Below are 27,492 nucleotides of genomic sequence, written 5' to 3' on the forward strand. Positions count from 1 at the left end.
CACACATAGAACAATGTGAAAAAATAAAAAGCAGTCATTTTCAAAGCAGCTGTTGAAAAAGACAAATAATTACATCTACCAGAAAAAAACAAAAAGCTACACAGAAAAGCGCCATCTCTAAAAAAAACGGCTTTAAATACCAAAATCTGTGTGTGTCTATTTTCTCCAGAATAATATCAAATGCTATTTCAGTAAAAAGAAAAATGTCTGAGAAAACAGAGCTCAATGGAAATTAAATGCAATATACAATGAAATTTTATGTTTAGGCATTAAGTCATTTTCACTTTTTTAATTAAATTTTTACTAATTTGTTTTTTAAGTAATCTCTACACCCAATGAGGGGCTTGAACTCAATATCAAGAGTCGCATGCTCCACTGAGTGAGCCAGCCAGCCAGGCACCTGGCATTATGTCATTTCCAAAATAAAACTGTTCTTGTACTTTTTTCATTCTACTCATCTCAATTATTAAAATTTTAGACATTATAAAGTTTGCAAGGTGGGAATAAAGTTTTAAGGACTACATCTGTCCTTATATCATACTAGTAAATGACAGGTCATTTTGTTCACCCAGGAAAGTTACCTATGATACTGATTAAGAGTTAATTTTGAGAGATCAAAGATGAGGTAAAAGCAAATATTCAAGATTATCAGAGTAGTTAGAAAGTTGATCTCAAGAAAGAAAATTTCATTTTAACATTTCACCACTAACTACAAAGTTGGGAAAATTGGGAGGTTATTCATAAGATAACTCGGGTCACGTATCTGGATATTCAACAAAGCCTAAAAGTTTAGAAAACAGGGCACCTGAAGAGGTCACCATCTTTCAATTTAGCTTCCTATTTCAGAAACAAACTCATGACCTACTGCTTTGAGGATTCAGAGAACAAAACTGAAATATCTGTACCATGTACACAAAGAACACAAAAATTAGATATGATTTTAGCCACATCTCCATCTCTATGATCCCTGTTAAAGATATCTCCATTCCAGCTTTCTGATTATTCCCTGAAGTAGTCTAAACTCTATTTTCCAAATATTCCTCAATTATTAATAGGATAACTCAGTAGAACACGTAAAGAAAAAGAATCTCATCCTTTTATGTTAACACTGGTATTATTACCTTTTTCAATATAGCAATTACAAAAAAACCTGAAAATCATCTCAAAAACATCATGTAAAATCTATTAATTATTCTGACCACAAACTAATATTGCATAATGGAAAAGCAGGTTTCTTGACTCCCAAACACCTAATGTGAATTAACTGGTAGACAATCACTAATATAACAACCAATGCTATCCTCAATAGAGTAACAAGAAACACTTCTTTTTTGAAACTTTTATTTAACTAGATTAATCGTTACACTTCAAATGCAGTTAGGTAAAATATATAAAGAAAGTGCAATAAAATAAAAATCAGTTATTTAATAACATTCTTTCCAAATCTCAAAGTTGTAAGAGTTTATTACCAAAGAATACACTTCCTCATAGATTATTACTCCTTCATTTTTTAGGATGTCTTCTATTTTATGCTGTAGTAAATTTAATGTAAGATCTACTCAATGCCAGTAATAATAGTTTGTTTTCAATCCCCACCAACCTTCCTAAAATTCAGAGAAATTAAAAACAGAAATTAAAAAAAAAAAAAGAAAAGTGTAGAAACTCCGAAGTTATTCACGTTGTGTACAATCCATGTATCATACAACTGTTCTGGACAAATTAAAAAAACAAATTTCTTATCTGTACACTGATTAAGGACATAGATGCCATTTATGGAGAGGATTTTGAGAAGAATTTTTCTTCAAGAACAATTTTTACTGAACAATTTTCATAGTAAATTGTTCAATAAATTTGCTCAAATTGTTTTGATGCTGTATTTTCTAACATGTGGCATTCCACAAAATCTCTTTCACTGTACTCTCATTGTATCATTTAAATAATTCAAACTGGAGAGAGGGAAATAAATATAAGCTAAACAAAATGTAACAGGTACAATTACTTCAAAAGGTCACCTTCTACGAGACAGCTTGCCTATAATCTGTTATTCTAAACAAATGATGACAGGAAGAAGCCTGTTCACCATCTTACCTACAACTTTCATGTAGCTGTATCATTAGGCAAATTCAGCTGTATATTAAAAATGAAAATTATCAGTGATACCAATTTGGGTGCTTTATTTGCTCAACAAAAGGATTCACTACAGCATTTCTTCCATTAACAAGCAGATTTAATCGTTTAAAATTATTTCATTTCTAATATTCTGACTTGCACACAGATTTTAAGTAATAAATCTTATGTAAATTGAGATATACCTAGACTCAGAGACCTGGGTCTCTGCTGTTAAATCTACGTAACACTGTAGAATGACAAAAGCAATGAAGCAAAATTATTCTTTTACTCAGTCTGCTAGTGAAATAAACAAGAGGTCAAAAACCTTTACATGACAAAAACAAAATCCATAAAGTAACTTTTTTCTCCAATTCTATCACCCCAACTAGGTTTATATGTGGGCAACTCTTACATACATGAATGGATATTATATTAATAAAAATCCCTGTAGACTATTCCATTGTATCTGTCTCCAACAACTTGTCAAATGTAACAATAAAAAAACACAAAAATTAGTTATTTCAGAAGTAGGCATATGTGCACACGTGCAGACACACACACACAGACCAGACCCCTTGAGATAAGGCTCAATCCTCTGACTTGGTAACAAGAAAAAAGGTTTTTTTCTCTTGGAGCCCCAAAATGATAGAATCCTTTATTCTAAGTTAAAAAAAAAAAACAAAAAAAAAACACTTTATACAAGATATTAAATCTTAAGATTTTCATTGTGTTGTGCTCTAAATTGAAATTTTATTTGGGCTTTTATTACACTCATTTTTAATGATGCGCACAAAATATGCATCAATACAAGTAAGACAGTTATTATCTAACAAATGGCTCAAATAACCAGATTGTTCTAATCTGGTTAAATACTCTTAAAATGATTAAAAATCTAATATCCTAAACACTGAGTTAGTACAAACCAGGCAGAAAGTAGTCTGTAGATAGATTATCAGAAAACACATTTATCTTTAGTGAGGGGATAATGCCCCCTTTTAAATATCATCACCTAATTTCATGTGTACATATTAGAGAAATGGGATTTTATTCTTAAATAAAAAGTATTTCAACGACATCTAGATTAATGTTTTAGGTTGAAAGAAGTTTCTTCCAGCATTAGCCCTTTATATACTACAAAGAGGTCCAAACAGGATACATTCCTCAACCTTCTTAAAATTCTAGGAAAATTAAAGGAATTCAAAAGAAACAAATTAGGGAAGACCACTAGGCACTTCTCAAACAATACATACACGTACATAAAAATGCCACCACATAATCCATAAGTGATTCCCACTTCTTCGTTTTAGTACTTAAACGTACAACAGTCTCCCTTTAACCACGGTTTCACTGCCATGATTTCAGTTACCATCAGTCAACAATGGTCCGGAAACAGATGATCTTCCTCCTGACAAACGGTCAGAAGGTCAAAAGTAGCCTAACACTACATCACAGTGCCTGTATCATTCACCTCACTACTTCTCCTCACATACGCATTTTATCACCTCACATCATCACAAAAAGGGTAAGTGCAGTACAATATTTTGAGAGACCACATTCGCATAATTTTTATTACGATATATTGTTATAATTGTATTTTATTATTGTTGCTCATCTCTTACGGTGCCTAATTTATAGATTAAACCTTATCATACATATGTTTGTATACGAAAAAACAAACTATTTATAGGGTTCGGTACTATCTGTGGTTTCACGCATCCACTGGGGTCTTGAAACATAACCCCCACAGATGAGGGGGTATAATCTTAGGGATACAGGCTTTGCCTCACTGAAGGAGAATTCAATAATCCAAAACAGCAGTTATGTTTCAAAAGTTCAATACTGGATATTTCTGTAAATATATATAATACAGAAACAACATTTTTTGAAAGAGGAATTTTTAAATTGTGCAATCTGGACAAGGTGTCACCATTTAATGCACAACTCATATAAAAACTTACTGTTTTTCAAAATAATATTTCCTATAACACCTCACGTTTTAATTTTCAAGGCACTGTGAGAAACTAAAAATCAGGATAAAATTTGTAGGTATGTTTCTGCTTCAAAATTATTAAGGTTAAGCACTCCAAACCACAAAATTTCAGATTTTACTTTAGAATAAGTTTTAATATTTGAAACATATTCTACGAATTAAATCAATACATCCTGGTTTCCTTTTTCTACCAAAACCTCTTTCCACTTCTTTACCCAAAATTATGTAGAAAGGTGTCCCAAATTATTAATGTTTAACACCTTCTCAAATATCCTAAATATCATTCTTACCTAGAATATCAATTATTATAACCTATGTTTGAGGAGCGCCTGGGTGGATCAGTTGGTTAAGTGTCTGACTCGAGTTCGGCTCAGGTCATGATCTTGCGGTTCCTGGGTTTGAGCCCTGTGTCAGCGTGTGGAGCCTGCTTGGGATTCTCTGTCTCCTTCCTCTCTCTGGCCCTCCTCCCACACAAAATAAACAAATAAAACCTATGTTTGATAGTTCTAGTCCACTAAAACTTTTTCATTTTTCTCTTAAAGGCAAAAAGTATATCTATAGACTTTTTGCTCAATTATCTAATAACAAAAACTAGAATATATTCGGTCAATACTAGGAATAATGTGTTCTTAAAAGATGAATTATTTTCTATTTTAAAAATAAAAAGCATCAGTACATCCTTAATATATCAAATATTAAATCATGAAGCAAAAAAGAAACCTGCTAAGTACTTGAAACAGTTTATACATGCATCAAAAAGTAGTCATGTTAACATGCTGAAATTAACTTTTTAAATTTATTTTTTTAAGTAGGTTCCATGCCCAATGGGGGGTTTGAACTCATAGCTCTGAGATCAAGAGTCACGTGCTCTACCAACTGAGCCAGCCAGGCACCCCTATATTGACATTTTTTATGCCTAAAACTCCATGTCTAGTAAAATCAGTGATCTCAGGAAGAAACTGAAGACAGAACTTCCCTGAAAATATCTCAAATTCAAATAATTACCGCAGATTAGTTAAAATCTAGTCAGTCATCCCAAACCAATGTTCTTCCTGTTGATATAAAACTTAATCTGAAGATAATACTAGCTGAAGTAATTTACAAATGTTGTATTATCATTTCAGAGAAAAATACATCAGTTATAATTAACTCCTATCATAGTTTATGTTGAAAATTCATACTAATGTTATGTAAGAGCTTAGCTGATGTTAAGAAATTTATTGCAAGTTGCACTGGTGTTTCCAAACTTACTCCTATTTGTCAAATATCAAGTTCAGGAAATCTGACCATCATTACACAATTAAGAGACTTCTAGTCTTTTTCATTAATTCCTATATACATTCTTCAAAGAGACCTGAGAACATTAACACGCCTCCCGCAAAGTTAACTCCCAATTCTTACCCATCAGGTTCTAAAACGAAAAAACCAAATCACACAGTTTATTTTTCAATTCAAAACTAGAAAAGGAAAAAAAAGTTGGCTCGGTCTATTACAGTTAATTTAAAAATTACAAATATTTGGATAAAGAACTAAATAGAAAATATACTAATAATTTTCTAAGTTACTGATAAATTCTTAAAATACTGACCATTTTCTGAGTAAAGTTCCTGATAAATTATTAAAATAAAGGTCTTCATTGTTATATAAACCACCTATCCTTCCTCTTACAAAACAGAATTAGTTTTTCCAACGTTGCAACTTCATTAAGTATTAAAATAATTAATCTGTTTCATATTGAGAAGTTATGAAATTATAAATTTGAAGGGAAAAACCAATAAATTTTTATTGTAAGCAAATCAAGCAGAAAGCAAAATTTGAAACAAAAACAGTATTAGCAAAGTTACATATTCCTACTAAAAAATTTCACCCTTATTTAGTGGCTTCTCACCAACCCAGAAAACATAAAATACCAGTATTTCCCAATCTCAGGCCACACATAAAAACAGCTATCATACTGCAAGACTTTCAATCCTGTGATATTTTCTCCTCTTTGACATACTCTGTGGGCCCTTTAACATGCCAAAGGGCCATTTATTTTCAGTCTGGGGATTAAAAACAAAATTAAATTGGTAGTACATTAGCTAATACAGTTAGTCACCAGTAACTTAAAAACCCATTTAATACATACGCTTAACAGAGTGACCATTTCATCTATTTCCTCTAGAGGTACTCTTTACATCAAGGTACCAGACAATTTCACTGAATGATGTTTGTCAGGTTACTGCCTCAGGCAGTGAGCTTTAAGTTAATGCTCAAGATAAAAATTCATCTAGGTAGCAATGAAAAGTCCTCATGCAAGCAATCAAACTCTGTTCTTATCTGCTTTCTCTACAATATCTTGCATAGTAGGTACAGAGTATATATATCCTCAAAAATTAATTCATTCTTCCTACATACAAATGTTACTGAAAGTTGTAATTCATTAAAGACTAGCAACAAATGCATTCATTAAATGACATATGGAAGAATGACATAAAAATGTTCATGCAGTGCATTCATCATTTATGATCTTCAGAGTGGGATTAATTACATGATTCCCTCCTTTGGAATCAGAAGAGAGTCAACAATGTTTGGGGAGAATAAATGTTAAGAGATTCTCAAAGAATTCACTACTTACCTATCTGGATTCACTAACATTCCCTATCTTATATCTTATTTATGTTTTTGGCATGAAAAAAGCATAAAGATGAGGATCACTCCTATTATTGTATAAATGTGGTTCTATGTTCCAACCATATGTAATGAAACACAAGCTAAAATTATCCAACTCTGCTGTTTTGACTATTTTTTTTTTAAAAGGAACTGTTTACTATTGTACTTTTTAAAACACCATCAAAAGAAACTTACAATAGCCAAAAGCATATTCCTTCTTACACAATCCAAAAAGCAGATAGTTAACACAATTGATTTATGTGATAGATTCAAAGCTTGTTCTGTAATATTCCCATTTTTGGTCAAGTTAACTGGAAAATGTTATGTCTTTGGGAATTCTACTGTACTGTCAGCATTTCAACAAGTTGCACAAGAACCAAAGGGCTGCTGTGATAGTTCTTGGAAATCAGGCATCTGCATGCCCCAGACTGGGTGAGAAGGGTAATTCTTTGGATGACTAGTTGCATTTTAAGTTCCCTGGGTTCGACAGCTGCTGTTCTCTTCACCAGTGTCAAGGTGAGTTAGCTCTTCCATCCACACGCAAAATTTCTCCTCTGTCTGCCTCTGCATCTTGGAAAAACAGCCCATGGTCTCTTCTAGGACGATGCCTATGCAATTCCTATCATACACAGCATCCCTGTCAAATAATCCTGGAATTTCCCTGGGCGCTCCTTCAGTTCCCCCACCATGACTGAAGTCAGCTTTAAAGACATTGAGGCCATTTGATAAAACATCATTAATTCAGAAAATGTATTTTTATTAAGACAAGCTTATTCAGGAAAATGACTTGAGCATTACTAAGAAGAGCCATATAAAGCACTGATAAGCAGCACTTAAATTAACTAAAGTAAAGTAATTCTGAGAAAAATTAAGTAACACTACCATTTTTCACAGCTTCAATATTATTTGCCCAGTAAAACTTGTATTCTGTTACTATACAACTAATCATTAATCTGTAACAGTGGTTTTCAACCTTTGTTGCACATAAAAACCTGGAGTGGTTTAACAAATACCAAAACCTAGGGCTCCCAGGCATTGAAGGTTTGTTTTATTTTGTTTTAAGCTCTCCATGTGATTTTATTGTGTACAACCTCAGTTGAGAACCACTGTATCCTTGAGTATTTGCACGGTCTAGACTTCAAAATTCTAAAAGCTATTTTCACAGCTGACCCCTAATAAATCAGTATACAATTAATTCTCAACTGACTGATTCTTATCAAATGTTCCTACATGATGTTAAAAAATATTCCTTATAGAAAACCATGCAAAGGATATACACAATCCATGTATATACCTCTGAGTCAGCTTTGTTACAAACCCTGGTCTATGCAAGGTGCTAAATTTATGCCTTTAAAAAACAAAACAACAACAACAAAAAAAGGTTCTGTGTTTAAGTTTAGGATATGCTACAAATCATATCCTCCCCCTCTTAAAAACACATTAATGTCTCTGAGTTGTACTGCAGTAAAGAAACCTGTTTCCACATGGTCCAGCACTTTTCCAAATGTGTGAAGAGTCTACAGCTATTAATATCCAGTAAGAAGTCATTTCATGGTATTCCAGTTTAGGATATGCAGTTTTACATAGTTTTATCCTCGAACTAAGTAAGGTTATCTTTGGTCTGGACTGGATCCCATAGAATTTGGGTTCCCAATAAAACTAATTATGCTGATGGGACGCCTGGGTGGCTCAGTTGGTCGGGCATCTGACTTCGGCTCAGGTCATGATCTCACAGTCCATGAGTTCCAGCCCCACGTCAAGTTCTGTGCTGACAGCTCAGAGCCTGAGGCCTGCTTCGGATTCTGTGTGTCTCTCTCTCTCTCTCCCCTTCCCCCCTTATATCCTGCTTTATTATTTGCAGTGTATATTCTGACAGCATATGATGAATTCACTTATTATCTGTCTGCTCAAAAAAGATGAAGTTTCATGAGAGCAGAGACTTTTCATTCACTACTGCACTCACATGCTGCAAAGCAGGTGCTCATATATTTGCTGAATAAATGAATGATGGAATCAATCAACCTTGGCCTTATACCATCTACTTATAGCAAGAAGTCTTACAAAGAACAGCCCTATGAAATGCTCTATAGTATTTACTCCAGGGTGTTTCTGAAAATATGGTTCACTTTATGTCATAGTGGCTTTTTATGAAGATGCAAAAGAAAAATTTCCCAGGTCTCAGTATCAAGAATAGCAGTGTTTCTCCTAGAAAATGAGAACTATTTAATCAGCTTTGCCACCTCGTCACAATGCCTAAAAGGCTATGGGAAAATTTCTGGCCCATACTTAGCAAATAAAAACCTCATGTAGTTTATTATTCTCTAAGTTCATATTATTCCTTTTCCCCTGACTACTCCATCCCTTGTCCTCACGTTTTAAAAAAATCTTGTTTACACAAAAACATCCTCAAGAGGAACATACCTTTCCCCAAAATTTGTATTTGGCTTATGGAAACACTAAATGGGGGGCGCCTGGGTGGCGCAGTTGGTTAAGCGTCCGACTTCAGCCAGGTCACGATCTCGCGGTCCGTGAGTTCGAGCCCCGCGTCAGGCTCTGGGCTGATGGCTCGGAGCCTGGAGCCTGTTTCCGATTCTGTGTCTCCCTCTCTCTCTGCCCCTCCCCCGTTCATGCTCTGTCTCTCTCTGTCCCAAAAATAAATAAAAAATGTTAAAAAAAAAAAAAAAAAAAAAAAAAAAAAAAAAAAAAAAAAAAAATTTAAAAAAAGAAACACTAAATGGAATTTATTTTTTAATTTTTTTTTAAACGTTTATTTATTTTTGAGACAGAGAGAGACAGAGCATGAACAGGGGAGGGGCAGAGAGAGAGGGAGACACAGAATCTGAAACAGGCTCCAGGCTCTGAGCGGTCAGCACAGAGCCCGACGCAGGGCTTGAACTCACAGACCGTGAGATCATGACCTGAGCTGAAGTCGGACACTTAACCGACCAAGCCACCCAGGCGCCCCTAAATGGAATTTAAAGAATATGAAACTTTCTTTAAGCAGTTTATCCATTATAAATGCTGGGGGAATTTAAATATATAGGACAGGAAATTAAGATGGCTACTTGGATCTGTTTCAGATTCTGGCACTTAGTTTTCAACAAACACTGAAAAATGGGTATTTAAAAGCTAAATTCAGAACATGGTGTAAGATTGCTTATGCTAGGGACAGTGACATAAGCTGTGGCCTTGTAGAGATGACTACCAGCAATAAACACTGGTAAATAAGACATTTTAAAGTCTTAAAATCAAGGATCAATTAATTATACATTTGTCAAGACCCCCAGAATGTACAACACCAAGAGTGAACCCTGATGTAACTATGGACTCTAAGTGATAATGATGTCAATGTAGGTTCATCACTACCTCTGGCAGGGGATGCTGAAAAGGAGGAGTCTGTACGTATGTGGGGGCAGGGAATATATGGTAAATCTCTGTACCTTCTTAGTTTTACTGTCAACCTAAAACTGCTCTAAAAAATAAAGTCTATTTAAAAAAAAACAGGGACCATATTATAACTTTAAACACATGTATGTCCTTTTATTAATACCAAGATATATCCTATTTTGAGAAAAAGGCTTACTGAAAGCAAAGCTTATGCTTTTGCATCTACAAAGTTAATATAGGCACTCAGCTTTAAGGAGTTAGGAAAAGCAGGCGGAAAATAATACCTTAGTGCTTTAACATGAGATTACCAAAGGACACCCACCAGTAAGACTTCAAAGCTGCCAAATTTAAGATCACATTATCCAAACACTGTACCGAGAAACAATGCATGCTTTTAAAACAATCACTTAAATGGAATAAAAGAAAAAAGTGCTTATACTTGTTAAATTAATACAGAACTGTGCTATAGATTTTATAACTAATAGGATTTTTAAAAACTAGAGTCCACTGTTCAGAACTTGATACCCATTAACAATAACGCAACTCAATTGAGACAGATAACCAGTTTCACAATGACTTTTAACTATGTAGGAGACTTAACATCACCACTTAACTGAGTAGCTCTCAGCCCTGGCTGTTCACTGTAATCATCTAGGGAGCTTTAAAAATGCAAGATCTCAGGGCACCTGGGTGGCTCAGTCGGTTGAGCATCCAACTCTTGATTTCAGCTCAGGTCAGGATCCCAGGATTGTGGGATCGACCCCCATGTCGGGCTCCATTCTGAGCATGGAGCCTGCTTAGGAGTCTTTTTCTCTCTCTCCCTCTGCCCCTCTCCCCAGTGCTTGCTCGCTCGTGTGCTCAAATTTAAAAAAAAAAAAAAAAAAAAAAAAAAAAATATGCAGGGCACCTGAGTGGTTCAGTCAGTTAAGTGTCTGACTTTGGCTCAGGGCATGATCTCAGGGTTCATGAGTTCAAGCCCTGCATCAGGCTCTGTGCTGACAGCTCGGAGCCTGGAGCCTGCTTTAGATTCTGTGTCTCCCTTGCTCATGTGCTCTCTCTCTCTCTCTCTCAAAAGAAAATAAACATTAAAAAAAAAATTTTTTTTAATGTGCTATCACATATATACATAAAATCTAAAATAACCAAACTCATGAAGTAGATTGTGGCTGAATAGGGAGATGGGTGAAGGTGATCAAAGGGTATAAACTTCCAATTATAAGATGAATAAATTCTGAGGATGTAAAGTACAGCATGGTGACCACAGTTAACAATGCTGTATTGTATATTTGAAAGTTGCTAAGACAGCAGATCTTAAAAGTTCTCAACATACATAACTACGTGAAATAACAGAAGTGTTAACTAAGCTTACTGTACTAATTATTTTGCAATTTATACATACACCAAAGCATCACATTCTACATCTTAAACTTACATGATGTTGTATGTCAACTGTATCTCAAAAAAGCTGGGAAAAAATGCTGATGCCTTGGGTAAGACCCAGAGATTCTGATTTAATTGGTCTGGAGTGGGGCCTGGGCATCATTAGTTTTAAATGCTCCCAAGTGAGTCTAACATATTGTTAGGTTGAAAACTGCATGGATTTTACCTGCACTGATTGCATTTACTAAGCTGAAAATAGGCAGTTTTCACCTGATTGCTACATCTCGGTATTTTGTTATCAGTGTATTTACTGAGTGTCCAAAATAGCTACCAAAATACAGTAAGATTACAAGAGGCTTAAAATGGAAAAGCGGGGCTTTTACCCACTTAATATGCAATCTAGGAAAAAGGTTATGGGACTGCTTATGTGGGTTTGGGGTCATCTCCGGAATTCCCAATGCTTAAATCAATATAAACAATTTTCCAAGTAATTCAATCCCCAATAGGCTAAGAACCCTCACAAATCAACAAGAAAAACAAATGTGGCAGGAGGAAAAGGTGCAAAGAACATGAACAGAACGTCTGCTGAAATAACAAATGACCAAACAGAATTTTTCAGCCTCACTAGTGATCAAAGAAATGCAAATTAACACTAAGATACAATTCTTCCATCAAATCAGCAAGACTTTTTAAAATATATTCAACAGAAAGAATATAATGCAACGAATACACAAACTCCTGAACGCAATGAACAATATATTTTAAAAAGCAGTTTGGCAATTATGTGTCAAGAGCCTTTAAGTATTCATACCCTTCCCTAACAGCAAAATAAAAACAGCCCAAAGGACCAATACTGGGGAATTTATTTTATGGTTAGCTAAATAATTCAAAATCCATACATTGTAGGGAGAATATTATATTTTGTTAAAAAGTTCAAAACCCAACTTTAAGAGAGAAAGGAAGATGGACATATACATATTGTGATAGTTTTGTTACATATTATGGGAAGGCAACATACTCAAATGTTAACAAAAGTAGAATTGTGACTTTAATCTTCTACTTCACATTTTTTCTATTTTCAAAATTTTCTACAAGGCATTTACTACTTAAAAAAAAAAATTTTTCATTTCCAAGCATGAGTTAATTGATCAAGCCTAAGTCTAAGTCTTTACCTCAGAAAAACTGTGAGCTAAGATGATAGTGTATCATGATGCATTTCAGTGCATAAATGTGTATGGTGGGTAAGGGGTACTGAGATCCTGGCTTCACTGGGGCTGAGCCTGGCCACATGGACTGAGAATTCAGGTGATCTTAGCCAGTTGTCCTCAACAACCCTCCTCCTCCCCCGACATTCTCCAAAATAGATCAATTAGATTTTCTAAATGCAAACCTGCCAAGACAACTGACCCTTACCTACGAAGGCAGATACTATTTTGGTACCTCAGTCTGAAAAGGCATTTATATGGTAGACTATTAAACCACACAAAAGCAGATCATTATAGCCAAGACAAGATGAAGCCACCCTGAGGTTTAGTCTATGCTAAATATTTATCAAAAATAAGTTACTAGAAAAACTTTTCCTTGCTGTCCACGTACACTGATGGACACAAGTTAGTCTGTTCAGAGAACTAATTTCTTGAACTTAATGAAGTCTGATGTCCATTATTCATATTCACTAAAATCAAAATTCCCTGCAAGAGTATACTTTACAGAACTAGTCTCAACTTAGAGTGATTTTACAGAGAAGTGACATTCTGTCCCATCCCCTTCCCCCATCACCAGAAGAAATAATGCTCTCACCATAAAACTGCAAAGAGTGATCAAGAGTACAAAAAGGTCATCTATAAAGATAAATGAGACATTTGATTAAAAGCCTCAAATACTCAAGACTACCATGAAGCATTTTCACATTAATATTCACTACAAATACTCTATTTTTGCTCATCTCTAAGTTCCTCACATGCAAGAACTGCCCGAATTATCTTGATATGGTATCTACAAACAGATTCTTAAAACAGCAATATGGGGGCGCCTGGGTGGCTCAGTCGGTTAAGCGTCCGACTTCGGCTTAGGTCATGATCTTGCGGTCCGTGAGTTCAAGCCCCGCGTCGGGCTCTGTGCTGACTGCTCAGAGCCTGGAGCGTGTTTCAGATTCTGTGTCTCCCTCTCTCTCTGACCCTCCCCCGTTCATGCTCTGTCTGTCTCAAAAATAAATAAATGTTAAAAAAAAAAAAAAATTAAAAAAAAAAAGAAAAAAAAACAGCAATATGTTCTCAAAGACTTCAAGGAGAGAATGGACTTAGTGTGGATGCTACACTGCCTGTCAGTTAACTAAAAACCAAAAATCCTCATAAACCTCTGTTTCCAAATATCAAACTCAATTACTAAGCATGATCAGACACTGTACAAGTCTGCATCGTTATCTTCACTCTTTAAAAGAAAATGCATTAATTGTAAATTATTTGGCATAAGAGAACATTTAGCATAATTCCTTCAATATTTATGCTGCTAACAAAGCTTATAAATGAAGCATTTTCTGAATTACTAAATCAGTTGTACCTTGATGAAAAAGTATAACAAGAATCTCCGTTTCTACTTTTCCTCCGGATTTTCATTCTGTGTAAACAGCTTATTCAAATTTCAAAATCTAAGAGATTCCATCAGGTACATCCAGTTTAAGTTCACCTGAATGTCCATGTTGCTGCCCTCAAGTCAGTTCATAATTTATCCTATCTTTATAATTTATATAACTCTTCAACAACTGCCCTAGCTATAAGGTTGAGTATATCCCCTTCCTGAAGTCATAATGTGACTCAGGAAACTGAGGGGTACATTATTACTACATTACAAATGCACACTGTCACAATTTTTTAGGGGTAGCAATATGACAGTTGAAATGAACTTCCTAATATTTAAACTTAGGCTGTTCCCTCTTTTGCACTTTGCATACCCACGTATATGAACAGTACCTCCTGAAACATGTGGTGTGCAGTGTAGGCAGTCATATACAGTGGCCCAGCACCTTACCTACCATTTGATTCTCCGGGATTACCTTAGAAAATTCCACAAACTTTCAAAAGCCACAAACTTACTAAGTGGTGTAAGCAAAAGAAATTAAATCATAGATTCAGATAATTTACTTTGGTGTTTTGGTTTGCATACACTTCAGAATAGACAAGAAACAGACTGGTGTTTTAAAGTTTTACACACTGGTGAAAGTAGTCAATTACCAAGGAAGTTTGGATAATATACACAAAGCATACCTAACCTACGTAAGCCAAACAGGGGGAGTGCCCATAAAGACATTTCTCATTCCACTTCCATAACTGGATCTATTGTCAAAGAGAATTCTGTTCACCTGCCTTCTTTTCTCTTTCCATAAGGAGGTAAAATACTGGTGTGGTACCTAAAACTCTGTTCGGTGAGTGAAATTAAGCACTGTATTGAAGATTCATTATGATCTTAATTAATAGATTAGAACACAGGACATGAGAATGCAGGAATAAACAATTTTACAGGTGTTAATCAAGCTTTCTTAAACACATTATTAAATGTAAAACTGAAATATACCTAGAACCTGCTGGAGAACCACCCCAAAATCTGCTCTCTCATGCTTTCAACTGATGAACTTCAATTAAATCCCCTCCCCAGCAATTTTAACACAGAGAACTACCAAAGGAATTCAACAGATATTAAAACAGTAAGCATTTCTAATTGTTAAAAACTCATATTTAATGTACTATAAGGATGAGACTTTTATTATGAGATGAACACCTATAAAATCATTGTTACTGAGTTTATAGAAGTTTGGTTGGCTATAGGTTTAATTAACCAATATGATTTTTCTTGAAATATTCTTTGTATTATCAGCAATATGCTGTCTTCATGTGTAGAAACAAACATTCCAGAAAACTAGGAGGAAAAAACAATCACCCATAAAATTTTAAAAACCAAAACCTCCCCCTCTTTAATGTAGCAATAAACAATGCTGTCATTATCTATTAAATGCCATGTAGTTTATAAAATGTTCCTAATCATGAGTCTCTTCAATAATGAGAATTCGCCAATTAAGAACCGCTCAGACTTCGTCTTTCTTCCACCTTGAACTCTCAAGACTGCCTTTGTAGTACACAGTACCAAATATGGTAATATGGAGAAAGAAGGTATGTCAAACATGTAATAAATTACAGATGCTTACACCAATAAGAGCTAGAATAAACAGATTTCTGACAAACTTCTTAAAGTTTGGGGGATAAAGGGGGGAATTCTGCAAAAAGCATTCTTTTCAATGCAAGTGACAACTTAGAATAGAAAAATGTGCCACAAGGATAACTATCTTATCATGCGCTGAACTGGAGGGAAACGCCTAAAACTACGGTTTTTGGAGGAACAGTTATTAGAAAACTTTAACAGAAGATAGAACGTGTTATTTCAGACACCATAAGCTCGAGTACAGTGGCTATATAATAAAGCAAGGTGCCTATTCCTGAGGAGGATTTACTTAGTAATAATGCTGATCAGTGAGTATTAAATCTAAGCAGTGCTAAAAAGGCAATGATGGGAGTTCAGGTAATGGGTTACAGAGAAAGGAAATTCCATTACTTAAAAATAATCTTGTCCCTATTATTAACCATTCAAATATTTTTTTTTGCTGATGTGCAAAAGTGCACTGGAAACCTCAGAACAGGTTTTTAAACTGGCCATGTCTTGTTAATACACTGCAGTCTTCAAATTTACACAGAGCTGCAGGTCTCCTGGATTTTTTCAAGTGTCACTCATCTAACTCGGCCTGACAGCTTAGAAATGCCATCGGTTGCTCTACAGTCAGTTTAAAAAACATCCTCTACCTGGTATCTCTGCAGTGATTGTCTTGCTGCTCCCTGAAACCTCTTCATCATCATCTGATGAGCTCGTGCTTGAGTCACAAGTCAGGTCACTATCACTGGTACTACTGTCCTGCAATAGGTTATATTTCTTCCGCGCAGCAGCCTCCCTTTTCTGTCTCAGTAGCCTGATTCTCTCCTTGTGCTTTTGGCTCCGATGACCTTTAACCTTGGCGACTCGGCCATTCTGTTTATCACTGGATTGCCGGTTTTTCTTGGCAGCCATAGTAGATGTTTCACTTTCAGATCGGGACCGCCGAGATTTGCGCCCAACAGTGGCACCAGACACTCCAGAAGGGTCTCCTTCCACTGCTGTTTCTGCCTGGGAGGGCTCATTCTCTTCTGCAGAAGACAAGGTATCTGAATCAGCCAGGTGACCACTAGAGGAAGGGGAAAGCATGCAGTGATTAGAGGAGTCACTCTCATAAACTCGGCCAGTTGTTGGCTTGTCACTCTCTGTGGATGCTAACTGAGACTCAGAAGAGTCCCTTCTCAGTTCCATCAACAAGCAGGGCATTGAAGAAAGAACTGTAGAATCCACTACCCCATCTTTCTGAACTTGAGATTCCAGTTCTACAGATCCATCTTCCTCCTTAGCTGTCTCTTGTTCAGATGGTTTCGGTGGGACTTCAGACTCAATGAGTTCTTCGACTTTTCCCACTGCCTCCTCCATCTTCATTTCAGACTTTCAAGTTCAATCATGGAGCAGAGTCTAGGAAACTAGGTCAAAGATGCAACAGGAAAGCAACCTGTACAAAAACACACAAAATCAATAAACAGAAATAGTAGATTATTTAATGAACACAACATGCCTTTCTAAATGGGTAGCAAAAATTACCATCACACAGGCCTTTAAAATATATGTTTATCTGCCTGATTAAGTCAAATTCAAAGGACTTATTAGTATTACCAAAACACTAGCATACACAATTACTAATAATGGCACGATATTAATCCTTAATTACTGAACTTGCAAGCCCAGCACAAGCATCCAAAGATTTTCAACTTTAAAACCTTATTTAAAATGGTCCAAAAAGGGAGCCTCAAAACTCTGATAGTTAAATATGTACATTCTGACTTTAACATAAAGGAAAAAGAATGCTTCAAAAAAAAATCTGGGAACGAGATTTTTCAAAAGTCTCAGAAACAAGTTAACTATACTCAATAATTTTATACTCAAATCCTCAAAGAGAAGAAGCTACAGTGGAGTAACATCAAATGTACACTTATGTTTAAAATTTTTTTTTAACATTTATTTATTTTTGAAAGAGACAGAGCATGAGTTGGCGGGGGGGGGGGGGGGGGGGCGGCGTGCAAAGAGAGAGAAGGAGACACAGAATCTGAAGCAGGCTCCAGGCTCTGAGCAAGCTGTCAGCACAGAGCCTGATGCGGGGCTCGAACTCACAAATCATGAGATCATGACCTGAGCCAAAGTTGGATGCTCAACCGACTGAACCACCCAGGGGCCCCCAAATGTACACTTGTGTTTAAAAAAACCTTCAACCACATGCATTTGGCAAATGAGCACCCAAAGTAACTCTGCACCAAACCTATTTGCTATTCCTCTCAGGAAGAGTTGCTCTACAGGGGTATTAAGATGCCAGGCCTGGAATGCCTGGGTGGCTAAGTTAGCTAAGTGTCCAACTCTTGATTTCAGCTCAGGTCGTGATCTCACGGTTTGTGGAATCGAGCCCTGTGTCATGCTCCATACTGGAAGTGTGATTCTCTCTCCTTTGGATTCTCTCTCTCTCTGCCCCTCTCCCTGGATTGCACTGTCTCTCTCTCTCTCTCAAAATAAATAAATAAACTTAAAAAAAAAAAAATGCCAGGCCTGATGATACTGTTTCCTCATGGTCCTTCCTGTTCCCACATGCCTCTCATCAGGCTGAATGTGAGCCTAGTGTTTCAACATGCTTTATTTCATCAACAATAGCCACTAAATACAGATCAACTACTTTGTGAACCTAGTACACTCTAGTCTATGAATGACTTAAGGGGTTGAAGAGAAAACACCCTACATACATTTTCCACCTTTATATACTAACTTTAGAACCTAACATCCTTCCCCCATTGAATGTGCTACAACTCCACTTACTCATGGAGACACAGGACATAATCTTTAACCGCAAGATTTGTGACCTATACAGTCTTCATTAACTGCTGGTTTGGTTTTAAAAGGATGATGCTAAGAATGTACAAGGCAAGTAAATACCTCACTCTGTACATGTGATGTTATAGAAAGCAGTTACCATGATGTCCCACTGGTAACAGACAGACACAAATACAAACTACATGTACTCATCAGGAGCTGTAAGACAGCTCTGCTGCTTCACTCCATCAAGTTACTTGACAGTTCAACATATGGTAGACAGCAACTAGAAGATACTTGGAAAATCCTTTTTTTAATCTAACATGCCAAGGCTGCTTTTTCCCTTACCATAAACATGAATAATCTGTATTACTATCTTTTGTTTTTCATGGCCTTGTTCTCAGCCGCTGATAAAACAGACATTCTGATGAAGATTCCTCAACATATTCATGAAAACCAGAACATTCACGGCCACTGGAAACATTAATTTAAAACAATCTCATATGCAGCCTATTTCATAAGCATATTTGCATCATTACTAATTTTTTGAGTTAAATAAAAATGTAAGCATAAATGTTATTCCTGACACCATTCCAAAAGGAATGCAACACCTCTGAAAGCCAACAGAGGGAGTAAAAGTTAAACCAGAAAACTGCCAGTGTCATAACTAAAGCATGCTGGCAATATAACAGGAAATAAAATATTCATACATATGAAATACCCCATATATGAGGAATAAACCAAGAGTTTTCTAGCGAAATAAAAACGAGAGTTGATTCTTCTGCATAGAATGAAGTTATTATTTCTGGAATAAAAAATTTTCTTATAGCTGAAATATTTGAGAAATATATTCAAGTGAAATTAATGTCAGCCACAAAGCACAAGAATCAAAAGTCTCAAATTAATTTTTGAAAGCAGAAGGTACTGGAGCTTTTAAAGTATATAACATCAGGTTGAAAAGTAAATATGGGGGCGCCTAGGTGGCTTGGTCGGTTGAGTGTCCGACTTCAGCTCGGGTCATGATTTCGCTGTCTGTGAGTTCGAGCCCCGCATCGGGCTCTGTGCTGTCAGCTTGGAGCCTGCAGCCTGCTTCGGATTCTGTCTCCTTCTCTCTCTGCCCCTCCCCAACTTGTGCTCTGTCTCTCTCTGTCTCTCAAAAATAAATACATGTAAAAAAATTTTTTTTTAAATTAAATACGTTAACATGACCATAAAAATCTGGTTTCTTCAGTAGTGTGGGTAAGACAAATAAATCTAAACTGCTTTTCTTTGTACGAAAACATAACATGATCAGTATTTTCAATATGACAAATCAATCAAATGATTATCTTTCATTTCAAGATCCTTATATCTAAGAGTTAGTTGAAATTTACAATACACCAGTCAGAATAGCTAAAAATTAACAACTCAGGCAACAACAGACGTTGGTGAGGATGCAGAAAAAGAGGATCTCTTTTGCACTGTGGTGGGAATGCAACTGGTGCAGCCACTCTGGAAAACAGTATGGAGGTTCCTCAAAAAGTTAAAAATAGAACTACCTACAACCCAGCAACTGCACTACTATGTATATATCCAAGGGATACAGGTGTGCTGTTTTGAAGGGTCACATGCACCCCAATGTTTATAGCAGGCTATTGACAATAGCCAAAGTATGGAAAGAGCCCAAATGTCCATATGTATGTGTGTGTTTATACACACACACAATGCACACACACAATGGAGTATTACACAGCAATCAAAAAGAATGAAATCTTGCCATTTGCAACGTGGATGGAACTAAAGAGCATTACGCTAAATGAAACAAGTCAGAGAAATGTATGATTTCCCTCATATGTGGAATTTAAGATACAAAACAGATGAACATAAGGGAAGGGAAGCAAAAATAATATAAAAACAGGGAGGGGGACAAAACAAGAGACTCTTAAATACAGAAAATAAACTGGGGGTTGTGGGAGGGGGGAGAGGCTAAATGAGTAAGGGGCATTAAGGAAGACACTGTTTTGGGATGAGCACTGGGTGTTATACATAGGGGATGAATCACTGGAATCTACTCCTGAAAAAAGAAGGAAGGAAGGAAGGAAGGAAGGAAGGAAGGAAGGAAGGAAGGAAGGAAGGAAGAAAGAAAGAAAGAAAGAAAGAAAGAAAGAAAGAAAGAAGGAAAGAAAGAAGGAAAGAAGGAAAGAAGGAAAGAAGGAAAGAAAGAAAGAAAGAAAGAAAGAAAGAAAGAAAGAAAGAAAGAAAGAAAAAGAAAGAAAGAAAGAAAGAAAGAAAGAAAGAAAGAAAGAAAGAAAGAAAGAAAGGCTTTTACTGCCTAAAAAAGCAATTTTAATCACAAACACTAGCATCATTAATAGGATACCAGTTAGCTCACAGTGGTATGTCCATACGATGTGGCCATGAAGGATGAAAAGGTTCTTTAATACACTAATATAAGCAATTTTCTTTTAAAAAAAAATTTTTTTTTTTAACGTTTATTTATTTTTGGGACAGAGAGAGACAGAGCATGAACGGGGGAAGGGCAGAGAGCGAGGGAGACACAGAATCGGAAGCAGGCTCCAGGCTCTGAGCCATCAGCCCAGAGCCTGACGCGGGGCTCGAACTCATGGACCGCGAGATCGTGACCTGAGCTGAAGTCGGACACTTAACCGACTGAGCCACCCAGGGGCCCCAGCAATTTTCAATACATAATGTTAAATGAACAAAAAAGGTACATTATACCATTTGTGTAAACAAAGAACAAAATTATATTTATATGTGAGTTTGTCTGTAAATGTACAGAATCTCTGGGAGGATACTTAAGAAAATGGTAACACCAGCTACTCTGGCAAGGAAAGAAAGCAAATGAGGGGAACAGGAGTCAAAAGACCTTTCTACTGCACGAAGTTTTTACCTCTTGAATTTACTATCATGTACAAGTTATTATCTATTCAAAAATCCACTCTAACATAAAAGTCTACTGAAGAGTCTTCTGAAGAAAAGGGGACTTGTGCCTTTTCTGCTCATGACACCAACTACTTAACTGTTGGGGTCAAATTTAGTCCGTGAAGTGTAATAGTTGCCCCCTGCAGTGGAATTTTGTTATAATTCATAAAACACAAGGAAAAAAGTCACAGAAAGTGAAAACAGAAGTTCTGACAAAACTCCCTGCATTAGAATAAAAATGAAGTACCCTAAACACAGGGGGAAAAGATGTCATATGTATAGAAAATAATAATCTTCCCAAAGAACCAGAGTATTTACTGCATGTTGTTTTTGGTCAGGGAAAATACATGTATTTTCCTGACAGAGGTAATCAAAAGTAGCTGGCAGCAGAAATGATAAAACTATCAAATGATAGCTGCATCTTATAAATGGGATAAAAGGCTCTCAACCACCTGATTTAACATTCAGTGAATTTACAATGATGTATTAAATAAACAACAGAGAGCATTTGTTTAGTTATTTTTATTTATTTCCCACCATGCTGTTCTAATCTCCACTCTAAAGGTGGTCCCCTTCTACCTGGATATTACAGTTAATCCCCCCTCGTCTCCCTAGAGCCCTTGTTGATTATTCTTCAGCATTCATTAACCTCTCACACTCAAATGGATTATCCAACCATCCATCCACTCATTCATTTGAAAAAATCTTCCTCCTACTTAACCTCCTCAATCTCACATCTCCTTCTCCAATTACCATTCTCTTCTTTCACGGCCAACCTCATTAAAAGAGTTGTCTAAATTCCCTCCAATTTCTTTACTTCTCATACTCCTCCAACCCAATCCCATCTGACACCTGCTTTTATCACACATGAAGAACAGTTCTTATTAAGGTCATTAATGATCCACATAACTTTAAATCTAACAAACATAGTTTGGCCCTCATCTTACTTAATGTCTAAGCAGCATTCTATATCCACTCCCTCTCCCCCTTAAACTAATGTTTTTCTGTAGCTTCCAGGCTTCCTTCTTCTGATGGCTCCTTCTCAGCCTACTTTATAGACTTAACTTCCTCTACCAAACCTCAGGCATTAGTCCAAGGGTAGATCCTTTTCACACCCATCAAAGTTATCTTTTCTACCAATCTTTCCAATACCATCCCTATACTAGTAATTCTGTCTCTCCATCTCAGCTCTTTTCCAAGCTCTATACCAGTCTACACAAATAGCCACCTGACATCTGCATTTAGATTTCATAAAGGCCAAACTACAATCTCTTCATGCCCAAAACCAAATTACCCATCTCTGAACTACCCCCTCTCTGCTTCTTCTCTAGCTTTCCCTTGTTCAGTAAAAACAGCATCACTGCTTACTTCAGTTGCTCGTATCAAAAAACCTGAGGGTTATCCTTGACAATGCCTTCTTCTCCTTTACTTATTGCATCCCATCATTCACTAATTCCCATCGGTCCTACCTCCTTATATTTCCAGCCTACTATTTTCTATCTCCACTGTCAATCACTCTAAACACAACCTCCATTATTTATTTTTCAATGGAACCACTGACAATCATCTCCTCTTTCCATATTCAGTCTTGCTCCTGGACCACCAACCTGAGCTCCATACAGCAGGCAGAACAATATTTTTGCAAGGCAAATATGACATGTTTATATGAGAAATTTTTCTTTTTTAGATTCCACATAAAGTATTTTTTTTTAATGTCTTACAAGGTTGGAATGGGGCGACGAACAAGAGGAGAGTATCCAGGCAACCTGAGTTTTATGGGAGTTTCTCTCTCCCCTTTATAAAGGATTATATGCAATTATTTTAAAAACCTGGGTTCTGGACAATCAAAATGCAGCATGTATTGGTCCTGCGTTCATTAAGAAACTAAGATGACAAGGGGCGCCTGGGTGGCGCAGTCGGTTAAGCGTCCGACTTCAGCCAGGTCACGATCTCGCGGTCCGTGAGTTCGAGCCCCGCGTCAGGCTCTGGGCTGATGGCTCGGAGCCTGGAGCCTGTTTCCCATTCTGTGTCTCCCTCTCTCTCTGCCCCTCCCCCGTTCATGCTCTGTCTCTCTCTGTCCCAAAAAATAAATAAAAAACATTGAAAAAAAATTTTTTTAAAAAAAAAAGAAACTAAGATGACAAAAGAGGAGGACAGGAAAGAGAGTTAAACCATGGAAAGGAAGCAATATACTGCCCCTCTAAGACAGAGAAGAGGAAAGTATTAAGAAAAAGGAGTGGAAATAACAAAGTATAAGGCTAAATGAGGCTACTGTGAACACCTGGAGGAGTTTCTTTCATACTAGACCTCATTCTTGGTCAGCAAAACTTAATACAAGGTGAAATGAGCAGGTTTTGAAATTTGTGAAAATGGAAAAGGGTTCAAACTTTTGCTACAGAAAATCTGAGGAGAATAAAAATGCTAAGCACAGTAATTTACACAGTGTCAAAAAGAATAATTCGCAATACTACTTACTCAATTCCCACACTATGTAGGGACCGCTAACACAAACTTAAGGGATGGGGGTAGGAGGGCAGTGTGTGATTGCTCTTCCCTGCTCAAAAACTCTGCCCACCATCTCCAGTTTCATCTTGGGTCACTCACACCCTAGCTCCCTCTAGCTACAAAGAATGTTACACGAACAGTTTGGGTTTTTTTTTTTCCTCTTTTCTTTTTTCAGATCTCTGGCCTTTTACTTATTTTGTGCCAGCCCTCTTGCTGGCTACTCTTCACATATATCAGAGTAAGTATCACTTCCTTGGGGTTGCCTTTGGTACGTATTAATAGGATCCCTGTTATATACAGATCATACGCCTATTTTCTTTCATAGTATTTTGCATAATTGTCGTTAATTTTATTTAATGCCCCTCTACCATATAAAGGGACTTATATAAATTTATAGAAATAAAAAATTATATAAATGAAAAATTACATAACCCTCAGCTGACTTATCTCTATGATTAATATGTAAAATAGACCTTAAGGCAAAAATTATTGTCAAGACAAAAGGTGTCATTCTAATTTTCATAGCCCAGTGATAAACAGAATGGGAATCTGTGGAAGTTCCTTCTGACCACAAATTTTTCAAGGCAGTAGAAACCAAGGTCATTGTTAAAAGGGAAGACCAATGAGGTGGTGTTGAGGTTGATCATAGGACCAGGTGTGAAAAAGTAGTGAGGAAGTGAAGACACTAGGGAAATACAGTGTAGGATTTCCAGGCAATAACAAGGGCCCACTTTAAGGGCTGGAGTATGAATTTCAAGTGAGACTGGTACATGTGGTTATGTTCTTCTCCTCTGAAGTTCAGCTACATAAGTCCAAGCACAGAAGAGGAAGAAATTTAACCAGAATTCTAGTTTCACCAAGCAAGCAGAACAGTACAAGAAAGAAACAAGAGTGCATGCAAGGAAATGACTGTAATTATCACATCCAGAAGGTACAGGGCAGTGAAAATGTCCAATGGAATGGACATCCCAGTGGAGTTAAGGATGGAAGGGTTACATTTATTGGTAACTGCCAAGATCTAAAATAGTGCTATACTAAAAATGTTGTTCTTCAAGGACTATCTTATAGAAATTAAGAGTAACTGACTAGAAACTTTGAGCCATTTGATACTGTCATGACAACCAAACAGCATTTCAATTTCCTAGTAGTTAGCTGACCGTATTTTACAAAACAAAAATCTACCAATTTGGATTGGAAATAAAAATACACTGGTCCAGGGGCGTCTGGGTGGCTCAGTCAATTAAGCATGTGACTCTTGATTGTGACTCAGGTCATGATCTCACAGTTTCAAGAGTTTGGGGCCCCGTGTGGGACTCTGCACTGACCACGTAGAGCTTGCTTGGGATTCTCCCCCTCTCTCTGCCCCTCCTCTGCATCCTCTCTGTCTCTCTCAAAATAAATAAATCAACTTAAAAAAAAAATACAATGGTCCTTCGCAACAGATAGTTTGAGAAACACTGGTTAAAGTATGACTGTGGAAATAAGTGGCTACGGTAGAGAACAAAATCATTACAGGTGAGTTCACAGAACTGAGTGGGCAGTGTCAGAAGGATCATCTGTGTATACTGAAATCACCAAGAATTAACAGTAATAATGGACAAAATAACACTAAGCAAGGAACAAAAATCATCACAGCATAACGGGTCAGTGGTCAAAAGATGACAGCAATTATCTGAAAAGTGGCAATGAGGAACAAGGAAATCCAAGGCAGAGGATAAGGACTGCAGAAGGAAAAAAGCACAGCCACTCCCTTGCAAGGTAAAGCAGTGCCCTCAGTGGAAAGCCATGTTGCTATTAGTGCAAGAAGGTAAAGGGGAAGTTCAGAGAGGAAGTTAAGAATATTGGTGATTGTGCTGATGATGAACTAAAGTAGAACTGAGCTGGAGAAGGAGGGGAAGGAAAAGAACAGGGACTGTGTGGTGCTTTCTCAAGATTAGACTGCAGGAAATAAGGGGTGACTTTGGAGTTTGGAGCTTCCTGTGGTAACATTCGTGAAACAAAAACCTATGTCAAGTACGTACTCAGATGTTTTCTTTTTCATTCTATACATTGAAAAAATTTAGTGTTGGTCATGACTCAGTCAACTGATTTCACAACCCAGTAGGTGGTGACCTAAAACTTGAAAAACATTGTCTAGAGAAACACATGGGTCACAGCAGCTCTGTTTCTGAGATAGACAAAACAAAAACAAAACATCTACTAACAAACAGTGGAATGGAAAAATAAATTGTGGTACATTCTACATTGTGGTACAATAAAGGAGCATATAGCAGTGGAAACAAAAGACAACTACATCAACATGGATAAAACAATAAAAACGATGGTAAGCAAAAAAAAAAAAAAAAAAAAGCTAACTGCAAAAAAACCTGTGTCATTCAATGTATACAAAGTCCAAACTAAGACAAAATAAAACTACTTTAAAAAGTAAAGGAATGGTTACCAAAATGTCAGGATAGTGGTTACTATTAGGATAGTTCTTCAGGAACTGAAGAAGAGGAGACAGATTATGAGTATGCAGGGTTTCGTAAGTATTGGTAGGGCAGGACTTCTGGCTACGAGCAAGGGATGGGGTCAGCAAAACTCCCCAAAATGTAATTATAAGGCATGACAAAATTAATCAAAACCACCATTTCAGAGCTCTAGGAATCTGTCAAAAGTATACACAAAACATATTGATGTTTAAAAACCTGCAGGATTTTTATTAAGAATAGTGGGGGTCTGTGGTGTTCCTTGCCTGGGGCTGCTCCCATTCCTCCCCCAAATCCATGGAGCTCAATAGGTTCAGCCTAACTCCGTGCAGCAGGCCAAGAGGATGTGAGGGTCAGCTTTTGCACTTACAAAGAGGCCTCACTCAATCTGGAAAGGCTGGCCACACCTACGTCCCAAGGGCATTATAGGGGCAAGTGACAATTTCAGCAAGCAAGCAGGGATGCCAAGGGTTCCACTAGCCTGAGGATGTGATCATGAATGGGTCAAGCATATTCTTGGCTGAGGCTGCAGGATTATGCAGAGAAAATGCCAAACAGCCCAAGAGAGTAAAAAAAAAAAAAAAAAAAAAGCCAGCAGACTTGAAAATGGCCTGAACTTTAAAATGCTCTCATCCATCCATATACAGATCCATCAATACAGAACAAGAATTCTTATTGGTGGGAGGTATTTGAGCAAAATTTCTGTACAAGTACTGGCTGATTAGTAAACCGTGTTGGAAAGGACAAGAGCAACCATTAGCCAGGTTTAAAATTTAGAATTGGAAAAAAATAAAAATAAAAAACTGAGCAGAGACATAAGCAACAACACACTGCAGGAGAGACAGATTTCAGATTTACCCATTACCTAAACAAAAAAAGAGCAACACGTTCAAAGGGAAAAATAGTACGAATCCAAATATATTTGGATATATTTGCAATATATTATCTAAAATGTCCAGTTTTCAAGAAAAAACTAAGAGACCTTTAAAAAATAGGAAATGTGACTCATACACAGAAGATAAAAGCAGTCACTAGAAAAACAAGTGTCCTCAGATGGGCTTCACAAAGATTTCAAAAGAACTATTTTAAATATGTTCAAAGTACTAA

General features: G+C 36.6%; 1 protein-coding gene across 6 annotated transcripts in view; it reads right to left on the reverse strand.

Annotated features, from left to right (window-relative positions):
* ARK2N (arkadia (RNF111) N-terminal like PKA signaling regulator 2N) overlaps nt 1–27,492 on the reverse strand; it is an 87,058-nt gene that overhangs the window by 31,165 nt on the left and 28,401 nt on the right. For all 6 annotated transcript variants that reach the window (XM_058692207.1, XM_058692208.1, XM_058692211.1 and 3 more), the window contains exon 2: nt 16,366–17,150. In XM_058692207.1, coding sequence (XP_058548190.1) covers nt 16,366–17,080 — 715 coding nt within the window. In that variant the 5' untranslated portion in view covers nt 17,081–17,150. The remainder of the gene's footprint in view (nt 1–16,365; nt 17,151–27,492) is intronic.

Source organism: Neofelis nebulosa, chromosome 11 (assembly GCF_028018385.1).
Source record: "Neofelis nebulosa isolate mNeoNeb1 chromosome 11, mNeoNeb1.pri, whole genome shotgun sequence".
Taxonomy (NCBI): Eukaryota; Metazoa; Chordata; class Mammalia; order Carnivora; family Felidae; genus Neofelis; species Neofelis nebulosa.